A 21,140-nucleotide genomic window follows, 5' to 3' on the forward strand; every position below is an offset into this window, starting at 1 on the left:
GACTGAATTTATCTGCCTAGCCCAGATCTTTGCAAGGTGCAGACCTATATGTCCGGGGTTTTGTTGTTGTTGTTGTTTTCTTTACCACTTTACCACCTGGGCATCTTAATGGCACCTGAAACTAAACGTGCACAAACTGAATTCTTTCTGTTTGTGCTTCTTGTTTTCTTCCCTAAACCCATGGTTCTTCCTATTTTCATGAATGGTACTGCCTAAATTGTCATAAATTTATCCTTCTTAATATAAAACACCAAGTTTTACCAAATTCTGTCAATTTAACGCCATAAAATATCTCTCATAATAACATTTGTTATCTTCTTTCCAAAAGTCTATTCTCAGCCTTACTGTTTCCAATCTTTGTCATATCTGCTGTTGATTTTCCTAAACCTCTTCCACTCTTTGTAGGACACATTTCAAATCTCCCCCAGAGTGATTTTCCTACATTTTCATTCATGTGGCATCCTTCCACTTGGTTCTCTAGTAGCTTCCATTTGCCTATAAGATTTCTAAACTTCTTAGCATATTAACTTGGTACTTAATGATCTGGCGAGCATCCAGTCATCTACTTTCATTTCTAACCCATTCATCCTTCTTGCTTTGTGCTGTAGGACTACTGAGCTATTTGTAGTTCTTCAAGCACTCCCCTATTTCATTTCATTGCTTTGCATGTATTATTTGTTCTTCTACATTACCTTTACCTCCCTATCCACTTGGCAGAGAACTTCTGTGCATCTTTCATATCTTTGTGCAAATGTCATCTCTTTGGTGAAGCTGTCTTTTAATTCCCTGGTAGACATAGTTTCCCCTTTGTAGTTATTGGATGTTTGATGCCACCTTCACCGTTTTCTAATTTGTGGCATTGTATTTGGGTATGCATACCTTCTTCCTGTATACTTTTAGAAAGATCATGTCTTTCCGTCTTTACTTGCCTAGGGCTAAATATGGTGCCTGGCATATAGTTGTTATGTAATGCGTTGAGTGAAGGAAAAGATAATGTGTTGTTCAATCTAAAGAAATGATAAACTGTTCTTCGCTAATGGAGCATTTGTCTTTTTCTCACTTCTGTTTTGTTTTATGCAGGCCCTCAGTCATATTAGGAGTAACCAACCCTTTTTTTGCGAAAACACTCCAGCATTGGCCACACATTATTCGAATAGGAGACCTTAAACCTGCAGGTAAAGTATAAACTCATTGTTCTGTTTTTACTGTGTAATGTGGCTGAGCAGGATTATTTCTTCCCCTTCGTTTATAATCTCTTGATTCCTTTTTAATTATGTTGATGATAACCTTTTTGGAGGCAAACTGCGTAAAGGCCTTAAGAGAAGAGCATAATAACTTCCCACTAAAATTATGTGTAACCATCATGTCCTCATCATGTCCTCCTATTAAAAAATGCACATCTAGTGTTACAAACATGGAGTGAATTATAACAAAATGAAACCTTAAAAATTTGAGCTATTTTTTGTATATATATATATGTACATAAACCCAATTAAACGGGGATTTCCAACACTGAATAAAACCTTGTAGAAGCTTGAATTATTTAACTTGGCACAAAATTCTCTGCTAGGTTTCAAAACAAGTATTATATAATTTCTGTGGCACCGGTATTAATTAAGGAAGTGGTCAAATGTTGTACTTTCCTTGAGGAAAAGATATTTTGCTTATGCTAACAACTTAATAAATGTATTTATTTATTTAAGGAACAGTGTTAATTTATTGGAAGGGTATAAGCTGCACTTATGTTGCCAATGTTGAGTTGATAATAGAGAGCTGGGTCTCTTTTTTTTTTTCCAGGTTTATTTATTTATTTTTACTTTCTATATTTATTTTTTATAATTTAGATCCAAGTTAGTTAGTACATGGTACAACAATGATTTCAGGAGTAGATTCCTTAAGTCCCTTACCTATTTATTTATTTATTTAAAAATTTTTTTTAATGTTTTATTTATTTCTGAGAGAGAGAGACACACAGCGTGAGCAGGGGAGGGTCAGAGAGAGAGGGAGACACAGACTCGGAAACAGGCTCCAGGCTCTGAGCTGACTGTCAACACAGAGCCCGATGTGGGGCTCGAACCCATGAACAGTAAGATCATGACCTGAGCTAAAGTCGGATGCTTAACCAACTGAGCCACCCAGGCACCCCAGTCCCTTACCCATTTAGCCCATCTCCCCATACAACCCCTCCAGCAACCCTCTGTTTGTTCTCTATATTTAAGAGTCTCATGTTTTGTCCCCCTCCCTATTTTTATATTGTTTTTGCTTCCCTTCCCTATGTTCATCTGTTTTGTATCTTAAAGTCCTCATATGAGTGAAGTCATATATTTGTCTTTCTCTGACTAATTTCTCTTAGCATACTACCCTCTAGTTCCATCCATGTAGTTGCAAATGTCAAGATTTCATTCTTTTTGATTGCTGAGTAATACTCCTTTCGGTATATGGAGTATTACTTCTTTATTCATTCATCCATTGATAGACATTTGGGCTTTTTCCATATTTTGGCTATTATCAATAGCGCTGCTACAAACATTGAGGGCGCATGTGTCCCTTTGAAACAACATACCTGTATCCCTTGGATAGATACCTACTAGTGCAGTTGCTGGGTCATAGGGTAGTTCTATTTTTAAGTTTTTGAGGAACCTCCATGCTGTTTTCCAGAGTGGCTGCACCAGTTTGCATTTCCACCAGCAGTGCAAAAGAGATCCTCTTTCTCTGCATCCTCGCCAACACCTGTTGTTTCCAGAGTTGTTAATGTTAGCCATTCTGACATGTGTGAGGTGGTCTCTCATTGTGGTTTTGATATGTATTTCCCGGATGATGAGTGATGTTGAGCATTTTTTCATGGGTTGGGTGGCCATCTGGATGGCCTTCTTCTTTGGAGAAGTGTCTATTCATGTCTTGCCCATTTCTTCACTGGATTATTTGTTTTTTGGGTGTTGAGTTTGAGAAGTTCTTTATAGATTTTGGACACTAACCCTTTATATAATATATTGTTTGCAAATATCTTCTCCCATTCTGTGGGGTGCCTTTTAGTTTTGCTGATTGTTTCCTTTCCTGTGCAGAAGCTTTTTATTTTGGTGAGGACCCAATAGTTCATTTTTGCTTTTGTTTCCCTTGCCTCCAGAGATGTGTTGAATAAGAAGTTGCTGCGGCCGAGGTCAAAGAGGTTTTTGCCTGCTTTCTCCTCAAGGATTTTGATGGCTTCCTGTCTTACATTTAGGTCTTTCATCCATTTTGAGTTTATTTTTGTGCATGGTGTGAGAAAGTGGTCCAGGCTCATTCTTCTGCATGTTGCTGTCCAGTTTTCCCAGCACCACTTGCTGAAGAGACTGTCTTTATTCCATTGGATATTCTTTCCTGCTTTGTCAAAGATTAGTTGGCCATACGTTTGTAGGTCCATTTCTGGGTTTTGTATTCTGTTTCATTGATCTGAGTGTCTGTTTTTGTGCCAGCACCATACTGTCTTGATGATTAGAGCTTTATAATACATCTTGAAGTCCAAGATTGTGATGCTTCCACCTTTGGTTTTATTTTTCAAGATGACTTTGGCTATTTGGGGTCTTTTCTGGTTCCATACAAATTTTAGGATTGTTTATTCTAGCTCTGTGAAGAATGCTGGTGTTATTTTGGTAGGGAATACATTGAATATGTAGACTGCTTTGGATAGTATTGACATTTTAACAATATTTGTTCTTCCTATCCAGGAGCATGGAATATTTTTCCTTTTTTTTTCTGTATCCTCTTCAATTTCTTTCATAAGCTTTCTATAGTTTTCAGTGTATAAATTTTTCACCTCTTTGGTTAAATTTATTCCTAGGTATTTTATTGTTTTTGGTGCAGTCATATATGAGATTGAATCCTTGATTTCTCTTCCTGTTGCTTCATTATTGGTCTATAGGAATGCAACTGATTTCTGTGCATTGATTTTATATCCTGTGACTTTGCTGAATTCATGGATCAGTTTTAGCATTGTTTTGTGGAATTTTTTGGGTTTTCCATATAGACTGTCATGTCATCTGTGAAGAGTGAAAGTTTGACCTCCTCCTGGCTGATTTGGATGCCTTTTATTTCTTTGTGTTGTCTGATTGCTGAGGCTAAGACTTCCAATACTATGTTGAATAACAGTGGCAAGAGGTGGACGTCTCTGTCTTGTTCCTGACCTTAGGGGAGAGCCTGAAAATATTTTTAAATAATGTTATGATGTGTTACTTTTAAAGACTTCTTTTGGTATACACATGTGTAGTTTACAAATTTTTTTAAGTTTATTTATTTATTTTGAGAGAGACAGAGCAAGAGAGAGCAGGGAGGGCCACATAGAGGAAGGGAGAGAGAGAAAATCTCAAGCAGGCTCTATGCTAGCAGCATGGAGCCCGATGCAAGGCTAGATCCCACTAACTGTGAGAGCATGACCTGAGCGGAAATCAAGAGTCGGCCGCTTAACCCACTGAACCACCAGGTGCCCCTACACAGGTATATTTGAAATATTATTTAATAATATTATTTTATGAACGATCCCTTCAGGGATGTACATAAATCTAAATAGATATGTTAGACTCAAGCAATACCAGTTCAGATCATATTATTTACAAATATTAGACTCAGTCTTAAACCAAAATCGTTAGAAGCCTTAAGAAATAGAGGAAAGAGCAAATAGCTTTACCTTGGCAGTCCGATCTTTGTGTTTTTAGTCAGAACAGCTGCTTAAGCTTCAAATTCTTTGTTTGCTGGGAGATTAAACAGTTCCTGACTCATGGCACTCTGTAAATGTCGTGTAGTCACCTCCATTTCACTGGTGTCCTCTCTGATTTAATGATAATTTAGAACACAGCAGTCACCAGAGTCTTAGCTTTAAGAAGATACAGTTTTTTTAATCTTAATTTAATATTGACATTTTATTTTCATGCTTTTGTTCTATTAATCTAGACTATTTGATTAATTGTAATACTGTTGTCTACTGTTTATTGTCTTTTTACAATGAAAAAGTCTCTTTGTTGGGGCTTTAAGTAGAGGAACTTTTGCATAAAATCATTGGTAAAGTAGCGTGAATTGATATGCCTGTTTAACTTTTTAAGACACTCCAGACTGTTTTCCAAAGTGGCCCACCGTTTTACATTAAAGAATTTTTTTTTAAGTTTATATTGTTGTTTTTAAGTTCCAGTATTAGTTTTGGGTATACAATATAGTGATTCAACACTTCCATACAACACCCGGTGCTCATCACAAGTGCACTCTTTAATCCCTATCACCTATTTCACCCATTCTCCAACCCACCTCTGCTCTGTTACCATTCAGTATATTCTCCATAGTTAAGTCAGTTTCTTGGTTTGCCTCTCTCTTTTTTCCCTGTGCTCATTTGTTTTGTTAAAGTTCACACATGAATGAAATCATATGGTATTTGTCTTTCTCTAACTGACTTATTTCGCTTAGCACAGCACTACTCTCTACGCCCAGTGTGGGACTTGAACCCACAACCCCGAGATCAAGAGTCACACTCTTCTGACTAAGCCAGTCAGGTGCCCCTCATTTTACATTCTCACCAGCAGTGTGGAGGGTTCCTATTTCTTTATACCCAGCCAGCATTTGATACTGTCTTTCTTAATATAGCCATTTAGTGGGTTTGAAATGGTGGTTTTCATTTGCTTTGCCCTAGTGAATAATTGATGTTGAACTTCTTTTTTTTTTTTTTTTTTTTATTTTTTAAATTTTATTTTTAGANAAATTTTATTTTGAGAGAAAGAGAGAGCACAAGTGGAGTAGGGGCAGAGAGAGAGGGAGAGAAAATTCCAAGCAGGCTCCACACCATCAGCGCAAGGCCCCACGTGGGGCTCAGTCTCATAAACTGTGATCACGATTTGAGCCAAGATCAAGAGTCGAATGCTTAACCAACTAAGCCGTCCAGGTGCTCTGAACATCTTTTCATCTACTTATTAGTTGTTCATATATCTTCTTAGATGAAATGTTGATTTAAATCTTTTGCCAATTTTTGGGGTACCTGGGTGGCTCAATCGGTTAAGTGTCCGACTTCGGCTCAGGTTATGATTTCATGGTCCATAGGTTTGAGCCCTGCGTCAGGCTCTGTGCTGACAGCTCTGAGCCTGGAGCCTGGTTTGGATTCTGTGTAACCTCTCTCTCTGCCCTCCCCCACCATGCTCTGTCTTCTCTGTCTCAAAAATAGATAAACATTTAAAATTTTTTAAAATAAACTGCCAATTTTTTATCAGATTACTTGTTTAGTTGTAGAGATCTTTATGTGTTTTGGACAGAATTCTGTTTCTCGATATATGATTTACAGATATTTTCTCACAGTATTTGGCTTCTTTTTTTTGTTTTCTTAATGGTGTCTTTTGAAGTGTGAAAGTGTTTTTACCCACCAGTTTTATTGAGATATAATTGACAAACAGCACTGTGTAAGTTTAAGGTATGCAGCATAATGACTTACATATATTATCAAATGATTACCACACTAAGTTTAGTTAATATCTATCACTTCATACAGATACCAGAAAAAAAGGAAAATAATGTTTTTTTGTGATGAAGATTCTTGGAATTTATCCTCTTAACAATTTTCAAATATACTATACAGCAGTGTTGAGGAAAGTCATCATGTTATGCATTGCATCCCCAATACTTAATTTATCTTATAACTAGAAGTTTGTACCTTTTGATCATTTTCATCTCTTTCTCCCACTCCTAACCTCTGATAACCACAAAAATGTGTCAATTTTGATGAAGTCTAGCCTATCAGTTTTTTCTCTCCTGGATTGGCTTTTTGATGTTGTGTCTGAGAACTCATTGCTCAACCCAAGGTCTCTAAGATTTTCTAAAAGTTTTATTATGTTAGCACCTACATTTAAGTCTATGAACCATTTTAGTTGCCTATTGTGTATGATATGGGTTAAGGATCCAAAATAATCTAAGTCTATGAACCACTTTAGTTATTTTTGTGTATGATGTGGTTTAAAGGTCCAAAATAATCTTTTGCATGTTGACAATTTAGTTGCTCTAGCACTATTTATTGAAGACTATCTTTTTTCTATTAAATTGCCTTGGTACCTTTGTGAAAAAGCAACACTAATACAATGTCTTTATTACTGTAGGTTTTTAAAAAGTGTTTATTTATTCATTTTGAGAGCGAGCATATGCAAGGGTACATGAGTTGGGCAGAGGGAGAAGGAGAGAGAGAATCCCAAGCAGGCTCTGCACTGTCAGCACAGAGCCCAATGCAGGACTCCCGAACTGTGAGGTTATGACTTGAGCTGAAATCAAGAGTTGGACACTTAACCAACCGAGCACTCAGTGGCCCCTACTGTAGTCTTATAGCAAGTTTTGAGATCAGGAAATGTAAGTATTTTTTTGTTTGTTTAAAGTCTATTTATTTTGAGAGAGTTGACACTTAACCAACTGAGCCACCCAGGCGCCCCTCTAATTTTGTTCTTCTTATCCAAAGTTATTTTAGCTATTCTTGGTCTTTTGCATTTCCATATAAATTTTAGGATCACTTTGTCCATTTCTGCAGATAGCTAGGTGGGATTTTGATAGCGATTATGTTAATATGCAGTCAGTTTGGGTTTTTTTTTTTGTGTCTTCCAATCCAGGAACTTGGGATGTCTCTCCATTGTTTAGTCTTCTTTAATTTTTCTCAGCAATGTTTTGTAGTTTTCAATATACACGTCTAATTATGTTAGATGTAGTTTTTCATAGATGTCATTCATTAGATTGACAAAGTGCCTTTCTATTCCTAGTTTCTGGAGAATGACTATCATGAATTGATGTTGAAGTTTGTTAAATGCTTTTTCTGTATCTATGGAGATTGTCATGTGGTTTTTGTTCATTATTAATATGGCATCTTACTGCATTTTTTAAAATATTTTTTTAGTTTATTTATTTTTGAGAGAGAGACAGAGACAGAACATGAGTGGAGGAGGAGCAGAGAGAGGGAGACACAGAATCCGAAGCAGGCTCCAGGCCCTGAGCTGCCTGCACAGAGCCCGACATGGGGCTCGAACTTGCAGAACCGTGAGATCATGACCTGAGCCGAAGTCAGACACTTAACCGACTGAGCCACCCAGGCGCCCCCATCTTATTGCATTTTTGATGTTAAACCAACCTTAACATTCCTTGTATAAAGCCCATTTGGTCATGGTTACATAGTCCTTTTTTATGTTGCTGTATTTGATTTGCTAATATTTTTGTTAAGGATTTTTACATCTGGATTCATGAGGGATATCAGTCTGGAGTTTTCTCTTCTTGTGATATCTTGCCAGCTAATATAATTGCTACTCTGAGAAGCCTCTTTAGGCAAGTGAAGTTACAATTTATTTCAATTTTTAATTTTTTTTAATGTTTATTTTTGAGAGAGAGCGAGTAGGGGAGGGGCAGAGCTGGAGGGAGAGAGAGGATCCAAAGCAGGCTCTGTGCTGAGAGCAGAGAGCCCAGTGCGAGGCACAAACTCCCAAACCATGTGATCATGACTTGAGCCAAAGTCAGACGTTTAACCAACTGAGTCACCCTGGCACACCTGATGTTACCATTTAAAGGTAAGACAAGTACCTGGGCACCTGGGTGGCTCGGTTGGTTAAGCATCCAACGTCAGCTCAGTTCATGATCTCGCAGATTGTGAGTTCGAGGCCCACGTTGGGCTCTGTGCTGACAGCTCAGAGCCTGGAACCTGCTTTGGGTTCTGTCTCCCTCTGTCTCTGCCCCTCCCCCACTCTGTCTCTCTGTCTCTCTCTGTCTCTCTCTCTCTCTCAAAAATAAACATTAAAAAATTAAAAAAAGATGTTACCTTCTAAAAAAACTAAAATAAATAAAAATAAAAGTAAAACCTAGGACACCAAGGTAGGGGAGGGGACACTTCTTGAATTTATTTTTCAAAATGTGGGTGAGGGCAGGTATGGAATATTAGACTTTATTTTAAGCAGCCAACTTTAGAGAAGAGCTAGCGTATTCTTTCTGATTATTGCTGCACATGTCTTGCTTCAGGTTCTGTTTCTATCCAGGAGTAGTACTCCACATGGCTTCTGTTTTATCCTATAGGCTTTTCTCTTTCACCTCAAACTCTGTTGTGCAACATAGCAACCCTGCTCAGGAGTTCTGTCCATCTGTGACTCAGATCTGCAGTGTGGCTTACTGTTATCACCACCTGGTGTCAGGGAGTATGTTAAGTGCAGATCTGATCCTGTCAGCTCATTTTCCCTAACCGCCATCCCCCATGCCCATGCTTTCAATCTCTCAGTCACCTTAGATGTCAGACATCTTTATAGTTAAACTTTGATCTGACCTTTGAATACCTCTCTAGCTTTATCTCTTGCCCTTCTTAGCATACTCTCCATTCCTACCTTGTAGCGTAGTGGATAAGAGTGATGGCTTAGGGGGTTAGATTGCTTTATTTCATATCCTGGTTCAAGCGTGTTATCTGTGTGTCCTTGGACAACTTGTTCCTCTAGAGCTAACAACGTGTCTAAATGGGACATTGACTAATGAGGGTGGATAATGTGTTGGTGCCTACCAAGTTTGTTTTATCCATGCCTTACTTTTTTCATCTGTGAAATGGGCATGATAAAATATACTTCTTTATGAAGATTAAAAGCGATCACCCGTGCAATATTCTGAGACCAGGACTGGCACAGATAAGGATTGAATAAATGGTGGCTACTACTATTCTTAACATATGTATAACTCTGTAGGCAACATACTCTTTATGCTTCTGGTCTCTACCTAAAAAGGTCTTTTTCCCCTGGATAACTTTTTATTTCTCTTTTTATTTATTTTTTACTTTTTAACATTTATTTTTGAGAGACAGAGCATGAGTGGGGGAGGGGCAGAGAGAGAGGGAGACAGAATCTGAAGCAGGCTCCAGGCTCTGAGCTGTTAGCACAGAGTCCAATGCCGGGCTTGAACTCATGGACCACGAGATCATGACCTGAGCCGAAGTAGGATGCTTAACCGACTGAGCCACCCAAGTGCCCCTCTTATAAGACTGCTTACATATCACCTGCTTTAGGAAACCTAGATAATTTTTTCGCTTCTCTTTGGCCAAGACACTCTTTTGTGTTTCCATAGTATCTTGTTCATAATTTTATCCAAGCATATATCCTTTTGTATTGTCATGTATGTTGATTTGTCTTACTTTGCCATTAGATTGTGAATATTTGATGCCATGAAGTATTTGTTTTATTTTTTATTTCCAGCATCTTCCATTTACTGATATTTACTGAATCAATGAAAAAAATTAGCCTGTATCCATGATATTGATTTCTATAACAAGGGTCTATTTAAAGTTCTTATTAGGGCAATTAATAAAATTAGAATATCACCTTTTTTATACTGCAGCTTTTCTGTAAGATTGAAATTGTTTCAAAGTAGAGAGTTGACAGAAATACCTGTTTTATCATAGTACATCATCTTAAAAATCTTGATACAAGATTACCCGTGAAAATCCTCTTTGTTCCTAGAATTCCAACCCCAGAGGTAACTGTGGATAGCAGTTTGATGTACAACAATTTAAACAAAACAACAACAGTTTAAACAAAAATATGTTGTCAATTTAGAGCCTTGAATTAGATCATCTCTAAGTTGTCTTTCAGTTTTTAGGTCCTCTGACTCATAAGCCAAGAGGAGGAGGACAGAGAAAGGAAAGGAAAAAGTCGGATAAGATAAGTTTAGTGTGCTGATGACACTTGTAAGTGCTTATCTTGAGGCAGTTTTCTGCTGATGAGACGATTATTTACATTGTAGCTTCTCCTGACCCCAAGACCAGAACCACAGCATTTGCTGTGCAAGCTGTCACAGCAGTCCTGCTCAGGAGTCATGTCCACCTGTGCCTCAGACCTGTGGTTGTGACATACGCTGTCACCACCTGGTGGCAGTGTAAGTTTCTACAGTGCAAAAACAGAATTTTGGGAGGTGTCCAAAAAAAAAAAACTTTTCAATAATATATCTGCATACTAACTTAGGAGTTCCTTGCAATTCCATTTACTCTTCAAGGGTATTTTATTAATATTTGCCACATTTACTTTCAATTTCATGTAGTTGGAACAAAGATTTTAAATTACAAGTTGAGTGACAAAAGGAAAATTTTTGAGTTAATGATACATATTAGTGAAAGATCAAATACCCATTTTATATAATTTATACACATTGTTTCTGTAATACTATGATAATCCCACATTCCCTTTATCCAGTTTTAAAGTACCAGGAATAAACTCTTCAATATTATTTGATGTTAAGAATACTTCATGGGATGCCTGGGTAGCTCAGTCACTTGGGTGAGCATCTGACTCTTGATTTTGGCTGAGGTCATGATTCTGGGGTCATGAGATCAAGCCCTGTATTGGGCTCTGTGCTGAGGTTGGAGCCTGCTTAAGATTCTCTGTTTCTTTCACAATAAACTATTTGTAAAAAAAAAAAAAAAAAAAAAAGATTCTCTGTTTCTTTCCCTCTGCCCCTCTCCCCTGCTCATTCACTTTCTTAAAAATAAATAAAAAAGGGGTGCCTGGGTGGCTCACTCAGTTAAGTGTCCCACTTCGGCTCAGGTCATGATCTCGTGGTTTGTGGGTTTGAGCTCCGCGTCAGGCTCTGTGCTGACAGCTAGCTNAAACCTGGTATTAATTTTTATTTTTTTAAATTATTTTAAAATATATACTTAAATGAATACATGAGTCTCACTGTTCATCTTATTTTTTTTCCTTTACTTCTTAGGAGTTTATACTTCTTATAAGCCATATCTAAATAGAGATGAAGAGATCATAAAACAATTACAGAAGGTAATTACTTGCTCATATTGTTAATTTAAATTTCCTCATTCAGGTATGCAATATCCAGTTAGGCAGTATGTGCGTTAGGTATAATGATGTGAAGTGAGGTCTTTCATTTGAACCAAAGCTTTATAAAAATCAATAGACTAAAGCAGCAACAATTATGAGCTTGAAATGTGGGACTGTAGTTACACTTTCTAGAAACTTGGGAGTTACAGTAAAAAATTTATGGACTCTTCTTCCATGAGGTAGTTTAGCACCTAACGGGATAATTACCATTTTTTGGGAAATGTAAATAATACTAATACAGCAAGTTTGAAATAAAGACCATTCATTGTAAACTGATACTTTTAAGTACAGGATGAACATGTGATATTTTACTCTAAGGATTTTTTTTTTCTTAGGATATTGCACAATGAACTTCAGGTTAAATTACTTCAAGGTGAAGTTCTAGGGTTTTTTTTCTAAATCAAGTAAAAATACATATTTACGTATCAGTTGAACTTCTATAATTATCCACTGTTTTATATTCCCTTAGACTAGAATGTAGGTTCTCATTGCTTTTTCTTTCAAGGGCGTACAACAGAAACGTCCTTCTGAGGCTCAAAGTGTTATTCTCCGACGCTATTTTTTGGAACTGACACAAAGCTTCATCATTCCATTAGTAAGTTAACATATATATTCGTTTAATTTAATGACTAGTTGAAGGATATATGCATGTTTTTCTCATTCACAAAAACCTTAAGTTGTTTTGCTTGCTCATGTGTTTGGTGATTAAAAATAGAGCGCTTTACAGGAGACCTGGACTCTGTTCTAATATTAACGTTGTGACTTTTGCAAGTCACTTCCTTTTTCTGACACTCATTTTCTTTATCTGTAAAAGTGACTAATTCCACTTTTCCTAAATATCTTTCAGAGTTGTTGTGAATCTTAAATGAGATCATTGCAAGATGTTATATAATTATTGTATTTTGCACCTTAAAGGAAAGTTAACCTGGAGCTTCTTTCTCTGATACTGTTTTTTTGAGCACAGTTTGGTATGATCTCCATGAGACTGGTAGCTGCATGATGACAGGGGCCTTGTCTGTCTTGTTCATTATCTTTTCCTCGGTCTGGCATCTGATAGCACTCAATATTTATGGAATAAATGGCTAGATGATATGGGTATTCTTTGAAATTCAGTGGAATAACATATTAAAATACTAAAAGATGCCTCCAATATCTAACAGTACCATAATGTGGGTCCAGTCTGAATACTGCATCACAGAGAGATTCCATGCAGTTACTAACAAATATTTTATGGGAGCAACCTGGAGATCTTTGCTCTTACATTTTGAGATGAAATATTCTTTCTTGTTAATTAATTTTGATGCATTTAAATCTGTTTGTCTCAGTAAATTAACTTTACTGTAGTCTTTAAGGGCATGGGCTGAAGTCAGTAGACCCGAATTCAGGTTCAGGCTGTGTGACTTTGAGCACGTTATCCAGCCTTTCAGTAACTGCCACATGGGATGGTTGCCAGGATTACAAGAGATCATGCATGTAAAATGTTGAGTACATTTTTCTGGCACATACTCACCCAGTAAGGTTAATGATTATGCAGACCCTTGGATTATCTAAGAGTTAGTTAAATTTTTATTGAAAGTCTGACTTGCCATTTGAATCTAAATTTTGCTCTGTCTGTTGTGGGGAGTGATGGCATTGCTGCTGTCCATTGAAAGAGCATATGATGAAAAACTTAGAAACCTGTTTGTCTTAAGTGGGTCTGTTTAAATGTTTTGGAAGACTCTCCAGGTAAGAATGCCTTACTTTGACTAATTTTTTTCTTGGTTTTAGGAAAGATATGTGGCAAGCTTGATGCCTTTGCAGAAAAGTATCTCTCCATGGAAGGTATACCTTATTTAGTTAAATTCCTATTTGAGTTCTCTAACTGTAATTAACTTCTGTGAATATATCTATTTCTAATTTTTAAATCAGTATGTCCTAATTTCTAGAGTCCACCTCAATTAAGACAATTCCTTCCAGAAGAATTTATGAAAACACTTGAGAAAACAGGACCTCAGCTCACCTCTAGAATAAAAGGCGATTGGATTGGACTTTACCGGTTGGTCTTTTTTTTTCACCTATCTGTAGAGCTTTATTTAAAAACAAAACAGGGGTGCCTGGGTGGCTCAGATGGTTAAGCATCCAACTTCGGCTCAGGTTATGATCTCACGGTTTGTGGGTTCAAGCCCCGTGTCAGGCTCTGTGCTGACACCTCAGAGCCTGGAGCCTGTTTCAGATTCTGTATCTCCCTCTCTCTCTGACCCTCCCCTGCTCATGCTGTCTCTCTCTCTCAGAAATAAATAAAACAAAAAAAATTTATAAATAAATAAAAACAAAACAAAGGAGCACCTGGTGGCTCAGTCGGTTAAGCATCTGACTCTTGATTTCAGCTCAGGCCATGATCTCATGGTTCGTGAGATCGAGCCCTGCATCGGGCTCTGTGCTGACAACACAGAGCCTACTTGGAATTCTCTCAATCCCTCGCTCTCTGCCCCTCCTCTGCTTGCATGCACTTCCTCTCTCAAAATAAATACACATTAAAAAAATAAAACAAAAAACTGGACTTAAATTTTTTAAAAAAATTTCATTGTTTCACATGGTTCTCTAAGCTGTAATTAGGAAAGATATTGAGGAGAGCAAATAAGTCATAATTGAGCTATGCATTTTTAAAATTTATTTTTATAGGCATTTTCTAAAATCTCCAAATTTTGATGGTTGGTTCAAGACCCGGCGGAAGGAAATGACCCAGAAATTGGAGGCACTCCATTTAGAAGTTCTTTGTGAAGAGGTTAGAAGACACTGTGTTGTGTGATGATTAACAATTATTGAAAATAAAGATAACATTATCCTTAGAAGCCGGGAGATGATACTCATATCCACTACTTTGTAAATAGTAATAACTAACTTTTCTAGATCGTGTGCTATATGCCAAGGACTGTATAGGTATTTTATGTGGATAACGTCTTTTAATCCACACAATAACTAATTGAAGTGGGTGTGTTATGATCTGCATTATGAGATACCCCCCAAGGATTTAAAGTTCAGTGACTTGCTTCAGATCATATCAGTGCTAAGTAGTGGAGTCAGCAGTGAGCTAGAGCCCACATGCACTGAGCCAGGGAGCTATGTACCTCTCTTCCCAGCTTTGCATTTGGTGATCTCAGGTTGGTAGCTTGAAACTGGCTACCGTGGGAGCATGACACCACTCTGGTACATGCTACAAACCGGAGACGTTTCCTGGAGAAGTGGTGGTTAAATATTTACTAGCATATCACTGGATAGAATCAAGATTCAGATTTGAGCACCTTATACAGTTATTGTTAACAATTTTTTTCCTGTATTTTGATGGTTTATAATCTATAATTTGTTACCAGACTATTTTAAATTAAGCTACTCACTACTTAGTAGGGATGTAAATTAGTAGTGAGTAAATACTCAATACTTAGTAGGGATGGGGGTTACTATTATACTTTGAGTTGCAGTTTTTTCTTTATTCATCTAAAAGGGCTATCTCAGATAGGAGTTTATTATATTTTGTTTTATTTCCAAGTATTAGACAGTTGTTCTAGCTAATGTCAAAAATGATCTAATTAATGTTGTTAGAATATTATGTACAGAATTATTCTTGTACTGTGATGCTGTGTCTGATCTACATGCTCTGTTCTCCTTGTTCTTCCTGTCCTTCCGTCAGTAGCCTTGCCTGTTACAATAGAGCAGTTTGAAAAGTGTTTTGAGTATTTGCTGATTTGGGATTTATTTATTCTTCTAGGACTTACTTCTCTGGACCCAGAAACACACAGAGGTAGAAACAGTTGACCTTGTATTGAAGCTAAAAAATAAGCTGGTATGTAGCCAAAACAGCAAAGATCCATGACAATATTTTCCTCACAGTTGAGGTGATAGTTCATGACATGTTGCTGAAGTAGCTTTTTAAAGGAGAGGACTTAAGATTGGTCAGTAGATCTGACTGAAAATACTTGGTCACTCAAAGAGATCATAATGGTGCCATATTATTTTAAAAGTATTTATAAAGGGTCTGTTGAGCTCTACAAAAAACATTGTCGGGGCACCTGGGTGGCTCATTTGGTTAAGCGTCCATCCTACTCTTGATTTCCACTCAGGTCATAATCTCACAATTCGTGAGATCAAGCCCCACATTGGCCTCTGTGCTGACAACACAGAGCCTGCTTGGGAGTCTCTCTCTGTCTCTCTCTCTCTGTCTCTGTCTCTTTCTCTCTCAAAATAAATTTTAAAAAAAATTGTCACATATATATATATATATTTTTAAATATTTTTATTTATTTCTAGGAGAGAGAGAGAGAGAGTGTGAGCAGGGGAGGGTCAGAGAGAGAGGGAGTCACAGACTGAAACAGGCTCCAGGCTCTGAGCTGGCAGTCAGCACAGAGCCTGACACGGGGCTCGAATCCACGAACCGCGAGATCATGACCCAAGCGAAAGTCGGACGCTTAACCGACTAAGCCACCCAGGCGCCCCAATTGTCACTTATATTTAATACCATATGGTACTTACAGGTATTATCTATTAATTTACACAGAAGTCTTTTATTGAGCCAGCAATATATTGTTTAAATGGCATGTTCTTTGCTTTTTTTACAGTTTCTGTAAATTCTGGTGTAAGTTTGAATCTTCCAAATCATTAGTTCATTAAAACTGTTCACTTAGAGAATATAATGTCCTAATACAGACTCAGAGAATAATTTAAATGCTTCCAAATGTTCCTTATGTAGTTGCAGGCCGATCGAGAACATTTACCTGTGAAACCTGACACTATGGAAAAGTTACGGACACACATAGATGCAATTATCTTAGCGTTGCCAGAGGACCTACAAGGCATATTGCTCAAAACGGGCATGACATGATATTTGCCAGGATTTTCCAGCCGCAAAGGATTGTACACCATGAAGCATACTGACATTTCAACCCGACGCACAAAGAAGATGTCTCAGCATGGAAAACAGCCGTGAATGCTAGCTACAGGGTGGAAAGACTATACTGACTAAACAGACCTTTTTAGTGCATTATTTTTAAAAATGGGTATCTGTGGTGGTTCCACTTTAATACTGAAACACTGAAAGGCATTTTTTATATTTTTAATCATGTTCTAAAGTGCTCTTATGAGAGACCTGTGGGGCCATCAGTATAAGTGATTCCAAACTGCAGTGCTGGCATTGCAGATATTTTTTTAAATTGGTGCTGCTTTGCCCAATCATGTTAAAACTCAGGGGGATATAAAAATAACATTCACACTGGCTCTCTTCTTAAGAAGAAGGAAAAGACTGAACTGTCCGACTTAGTTAGAAGTGATTAATGCTTTTGTAGTGCCTTCTGTTGTCCTACATGTTTCACAAGCCCAGCTGCTAGTCTTAAAGCTTTTTCTTGATTATGATACATAATTTTATAAGGCATTCTTCTGAGTAATCACTGCTTAAAGATGCATTTCTTGCCTCCCATCATGTTTATTAGTAGTGCCCTGGTGGGTGATTTTTTTCCAATGGTCATGTAGGTTTCATTTCAGTACATTCTATACCATTTCACATTTAATCTTATCACTTTCTCCAAAGGCATGAAAACATCTAGTATTAATTATGGAAGAGTTTATTTCCTCTTGCCATTTACTGGTTGGACCTGTTTAAGTTAATTAGCTTGGATGTTTTTCAGAGACATTCTAATTGTAAAATTCATAATCAGCTCTATTTCTTAAACTGAACTATTCTTATTTCAAAGGCATTCATAAACCTTTTGAGTCATTTGAGTGATTATAAGATTAATTTTCAGCATTATTTGTTTAGTGGGGGTTTTCCCCCCAAATTCATATTTCTCAGAACACTTTCCCTACTGTTGTTAGACATGGGGAATTTTGCCTAACTCGCTGTTAGAGCTAGTTGTTTGTTGTTGTTTTGTTTTTGTTTTGTTTAAACTGTACTACCTTGCCAAAAATAGAAGACTGTGGTTTGGTAGAGTAAGAAGATTGTTTGGTTTGTGTTTGACTAGGAGTGTCCTCCAGAAGCCACTATTTAAAATAGCCACACATGACATAGCACATATGTAAATAGCTGTGTCTTGAATTACCCTCTAAGTAACCAAATTTAGTTTTTATGTGAATGTAATAGAAATGACGTCAGAGGCTAGCTCTTGTTTTCTGTTACTGCAACTCTTAAGGGCACTGCTGACCCAGAAAGCCTCCTTGTGTTTGTAACTGTGGTCTTTTACCCAAATATGCCCTTTTCTCATGGATACAGTCTCTTGAAGCATACCTCAAAGTCATAGAAAGAATATGGCATTTGAAAGAAATCATTTGCCTTGGATCATATGAGTTATTTTGTGAAACAGCATTGTCTTTATGGAAAAGGGGCAACTACTTTTATATGCTAAAAGTATTTCATATCTTTCTGGGAAACCTTATTTAGGTATAAATGGTCATCTTATTATTTTTCAAAAAGGGGTATTTTAATAATCTTACAATTTATATACAGTTTGTGACCAGAATTTGAAAGTCATTAGTGTCGTATCAAGGATCTTTTAAATTATACCACTACAGGATGTATCATTTCAAGTTTATTTTGCACAGCCAATGAGTAGCAAAGGATGCCAAGTAGCATAATAACAGTATCTTCATATTTAACTAAAACCTAACACATGTTGAAAACCATATCATACTTACCTGGTTTATCTATTAATTTCAAATTATGGATTTGTAAAAATAACTTACAATTGCATTGGGAACCTAAGAAAGACTGACTAGTAACAATTTTTTGTGTGATTTTCAGTGTTGTCCTTTTTTTTTTTTTTTTTTTTTTGAGGCGACATTGTTAAGATCTAAAACCTGCCGTTTAATGTTTATCTCCACCAGCATCAGAAGGAATCACTGCTTTCAGGGTGTTAATGTAATGCCTAGTGCCTTCTGTTTTCAGTGAAAAAGAGGTTTTATGAAGGCATTTATGGTCATTACTGAAAAATGAATTAAAGGCCTTGGATTTTAAAGCATTTGGATATCTTGTGTTATTTCTGAGTAAGGTTGGAATGCTTGAAAAAGCACATAATAAATAAAACTTGTGCATTATGGGATTTCTTTTACTTCCTGACTTATTTTTAAAAATTCAAATGAAAGCCTTATGTTTACTATGAGCAAGTCCATTGTAATAGATAACTAAGTGATGTCATATCCTTCTTGGTAGCATATTGATTTCATGAAATGTTCTGATGAAAAATTTTAGCTTACTAATCTACATAGTTATTGTTAGATTCTCCCTTATTTACTACTTTTTTTTAACCTTTTTTTTAATCTCAAATTATTTCCTCATCTCTATTTTTTAAAGTATATGATACTATTCTTTGGATTTTAATTTATTTGTTAATAATAAAATATATTGGATGTTATTCCTTTTGAAGTCACTAGATAATATCCTTGAACGTGCACTATAAAATATTTCAGTTCATTTAAAAGAGATTTCATTAAAATATGCTCTTTTGTTTTCATTTGCTCATAACTTAATTCATTTGTTTGTGTATGACTGAATTTTACTGACTTCCTCCTTTTAGCATAACTTGGGGAAAAAATTACTAACTTCCCAATATTAGTCTTCTAAAAAACAGTTCAAGAAGACAAAAAATGTGTCTAATTATGGATAAATATCTAAAAACAAAATATGTTAACTCATATTAATAAGGAAATTATCATTAACAATTCAATATCTTCCCATGTATCCAAGATATAATGTATATATGCCATCTACAACTTGGCTGAATTGTGGTATTTATTATTAGGCCAGTAGAAATTAGCACTTGTTAATAAAGTAGAGCTCCTAGATTTTTTTCAGTTACACTTTCCAGTTTGTTTGAAATAGTTAAAGCATGCCAGGAGAATTCTGCTATATCCTATTCTCCAGGTTTACTTCTGCACTTTTGAATTCTAGCCTTTCTCTGTTACCCATTACTTGAATGCTGTGCCTTTCCTCAAATTAAGATTATTGTTTTCTAATAATCATAGTTCTCATTCCATTTTACTGGTGTCACCATTAGGCTTTGGTTCTTCTGTTTTTGTTTTTTGTCTTTTGGGTTTGTTGTTGTTGTTGTTGTTTGCCTCCCCATTCTCTTTGTCATCATAATATCATTTCTGTTTAGCCAGTAGAAAGCTAAACTTCATAGATCCTTCATTTTTTTTCCTGTTCCTCATGTTTTTCCATACTAACCAGTATGAATATATTGTAGCATAAATTACTTCTAGAATGGTTGAGGTGCTTTAGAAAAATAGTTAACTTTACATTCCAGAGTTGTCAAACTTGCCATTAAGTGAATAGATTTTTAGACTTGAGTAGGAAACCATTGAAATGATTGCTTTTGATCAAATGAAATGCATAAATATTTTTATAGCCAGAGGCTGTGGTGCTAGAACCCAGCAATTTGTGTTTCTAAAAACCAGCTTTATTGAAGTATAATTGACATATAATAAACTGAAGACTAAAATTTAAAGTGTACGATTTGATGTTTTGACATTTGAATACACCCATAAAACCATCGCCCCAGTCAAGATAGGAACATACCCATCACCCTCCAAAATTCGTCCATGCTCCTTCACACTCTTTCCTGCCCCTCTTCCCAAACCACTGATCTGTGTTCTGTCACTGTATATTGGTTTGTATTTTTAGAGTTTGATATAAATGGAATTACACTTCTTTTTTTGATCTGATTTTTTTTTCTTAACATCTTATTAATATAGTATTTGTCTTAACATCTGGCAAGCTCTGAGCCAACCACTCGCCCCTGCCCGCCTCGTGGTATAGAGGAAAAGGAATATATAGAGCAGATGAGACATGGGAGAAAGAACTAAGTGGTGGAAGGGACTCCTTAATATGGTGAAGAGGTTGGAAAAGGCTACCATCAGGCAAAAGAGTCCCATGACCTCTGAGAGGGCAAAGCCTAGAATGACATATGAGAAGAGCTGTTGTTTCAAAGAAAAGTTCCTGACATACCCAGTGATGAGGCTTCCGAACACAGTCCCAATCCCAGCCCCAGGGCCAGCCATCTGGTGGTGGCAGCCACAGCCCCAGTGAATTTAGCTGCTGTGTCAGTGTCCCTTGAAACGGCACTGATTTAGAAGTTATGACTAGGGATAAGTGAGGCTGTCCAGTTCCTGAGGGTCTCATTGGCAGTCTCTGTTTGTTTTAGCACTGCTGCAAAAAGTGGTCAATTCTGCAACTGAGTGGTGTTCCTGACTAGTGAAGGGGTGAAGACAAATTTGGTACGCGTGTACATTTTCAGGTAGGAAGGAGCTGTGGCAGGAGAGCTGCTCCCTGTGCAGAGAAGAATCTAACTTCTTTCA

The 21,140-nt window shown here is 36.7% G+C and overlaps 1 protein-coding gene and 1 pseudogene across 1 annotated transcript in view; one reads left to right on the top strand and one right to left on the bottom strand.

The window, feature by feature from the left end:
• DENND6A (DENN domain containing 6A) overlaps positions 1-18,805 on the top strand; it is a 64,266-nt gene extending 45,461 nt beyond the window's left edge. The window contains exons 14-22 of the mRNA XM_077776750.1: positions 1,081-1,175; positions 10,738-10,869; positions 11,704-11,765; positions 12,331-12,420; positions 13,593-13,646; positions 13,751-13,860; positions 14,487-14,589; positions 15,571-15,645; positions 16,549-18,805. Of these exons, the coding sequence (XP_077632876.1) occupies positions 1,081-1,175; positions 10,738-10,869; positions 11,704-11,765; positions 12,331-12,420; positions 13,593-13,646; positions 13,751-13,860; positions 14,487-14,589; positions 15,571-15,645; positions 16,549-16,680 (853 nt within the window). The 3' untranslated portion in view covers positions 16,681-18,805. The remainder of the gene's footprint in view (positions 1-1,080; positions 1,176-10,737; positions 10,870-11,703; positions 11,766-12,330; positions 12,421-13,592; positions 13,647-13,750; positions 13,861-14,486; positions 14,590-15,570; positions 15,646-16,548) is intronic.
• Positions 18,806-20,528: 1,723 nt separating this feature from the next.
• On the bottom strand, positions 20,529-21,140 carry LOC144242000 (ATP synthase F(0) complex subunit C2, mitochondrial pseudogene; annotated as a pseudogene).

This window comes from Crocuta crocuta, unplaced genomic scaffold (genome assembly GCF_008692635.1).
Source record: "Crocuta crocuta isolate KB4526 unplaced genomic scaffold, BGI_CrCroc_1.0 scaffold87, whole genome shotgun sequence".
NCBI classification, from domain to species: domain Eukaryota; kingdom Metazoa; phylum Chordata; class Mammalia; order Carnivora; family Hyaenidae; genus Crocuta; species Crocuta crocuta.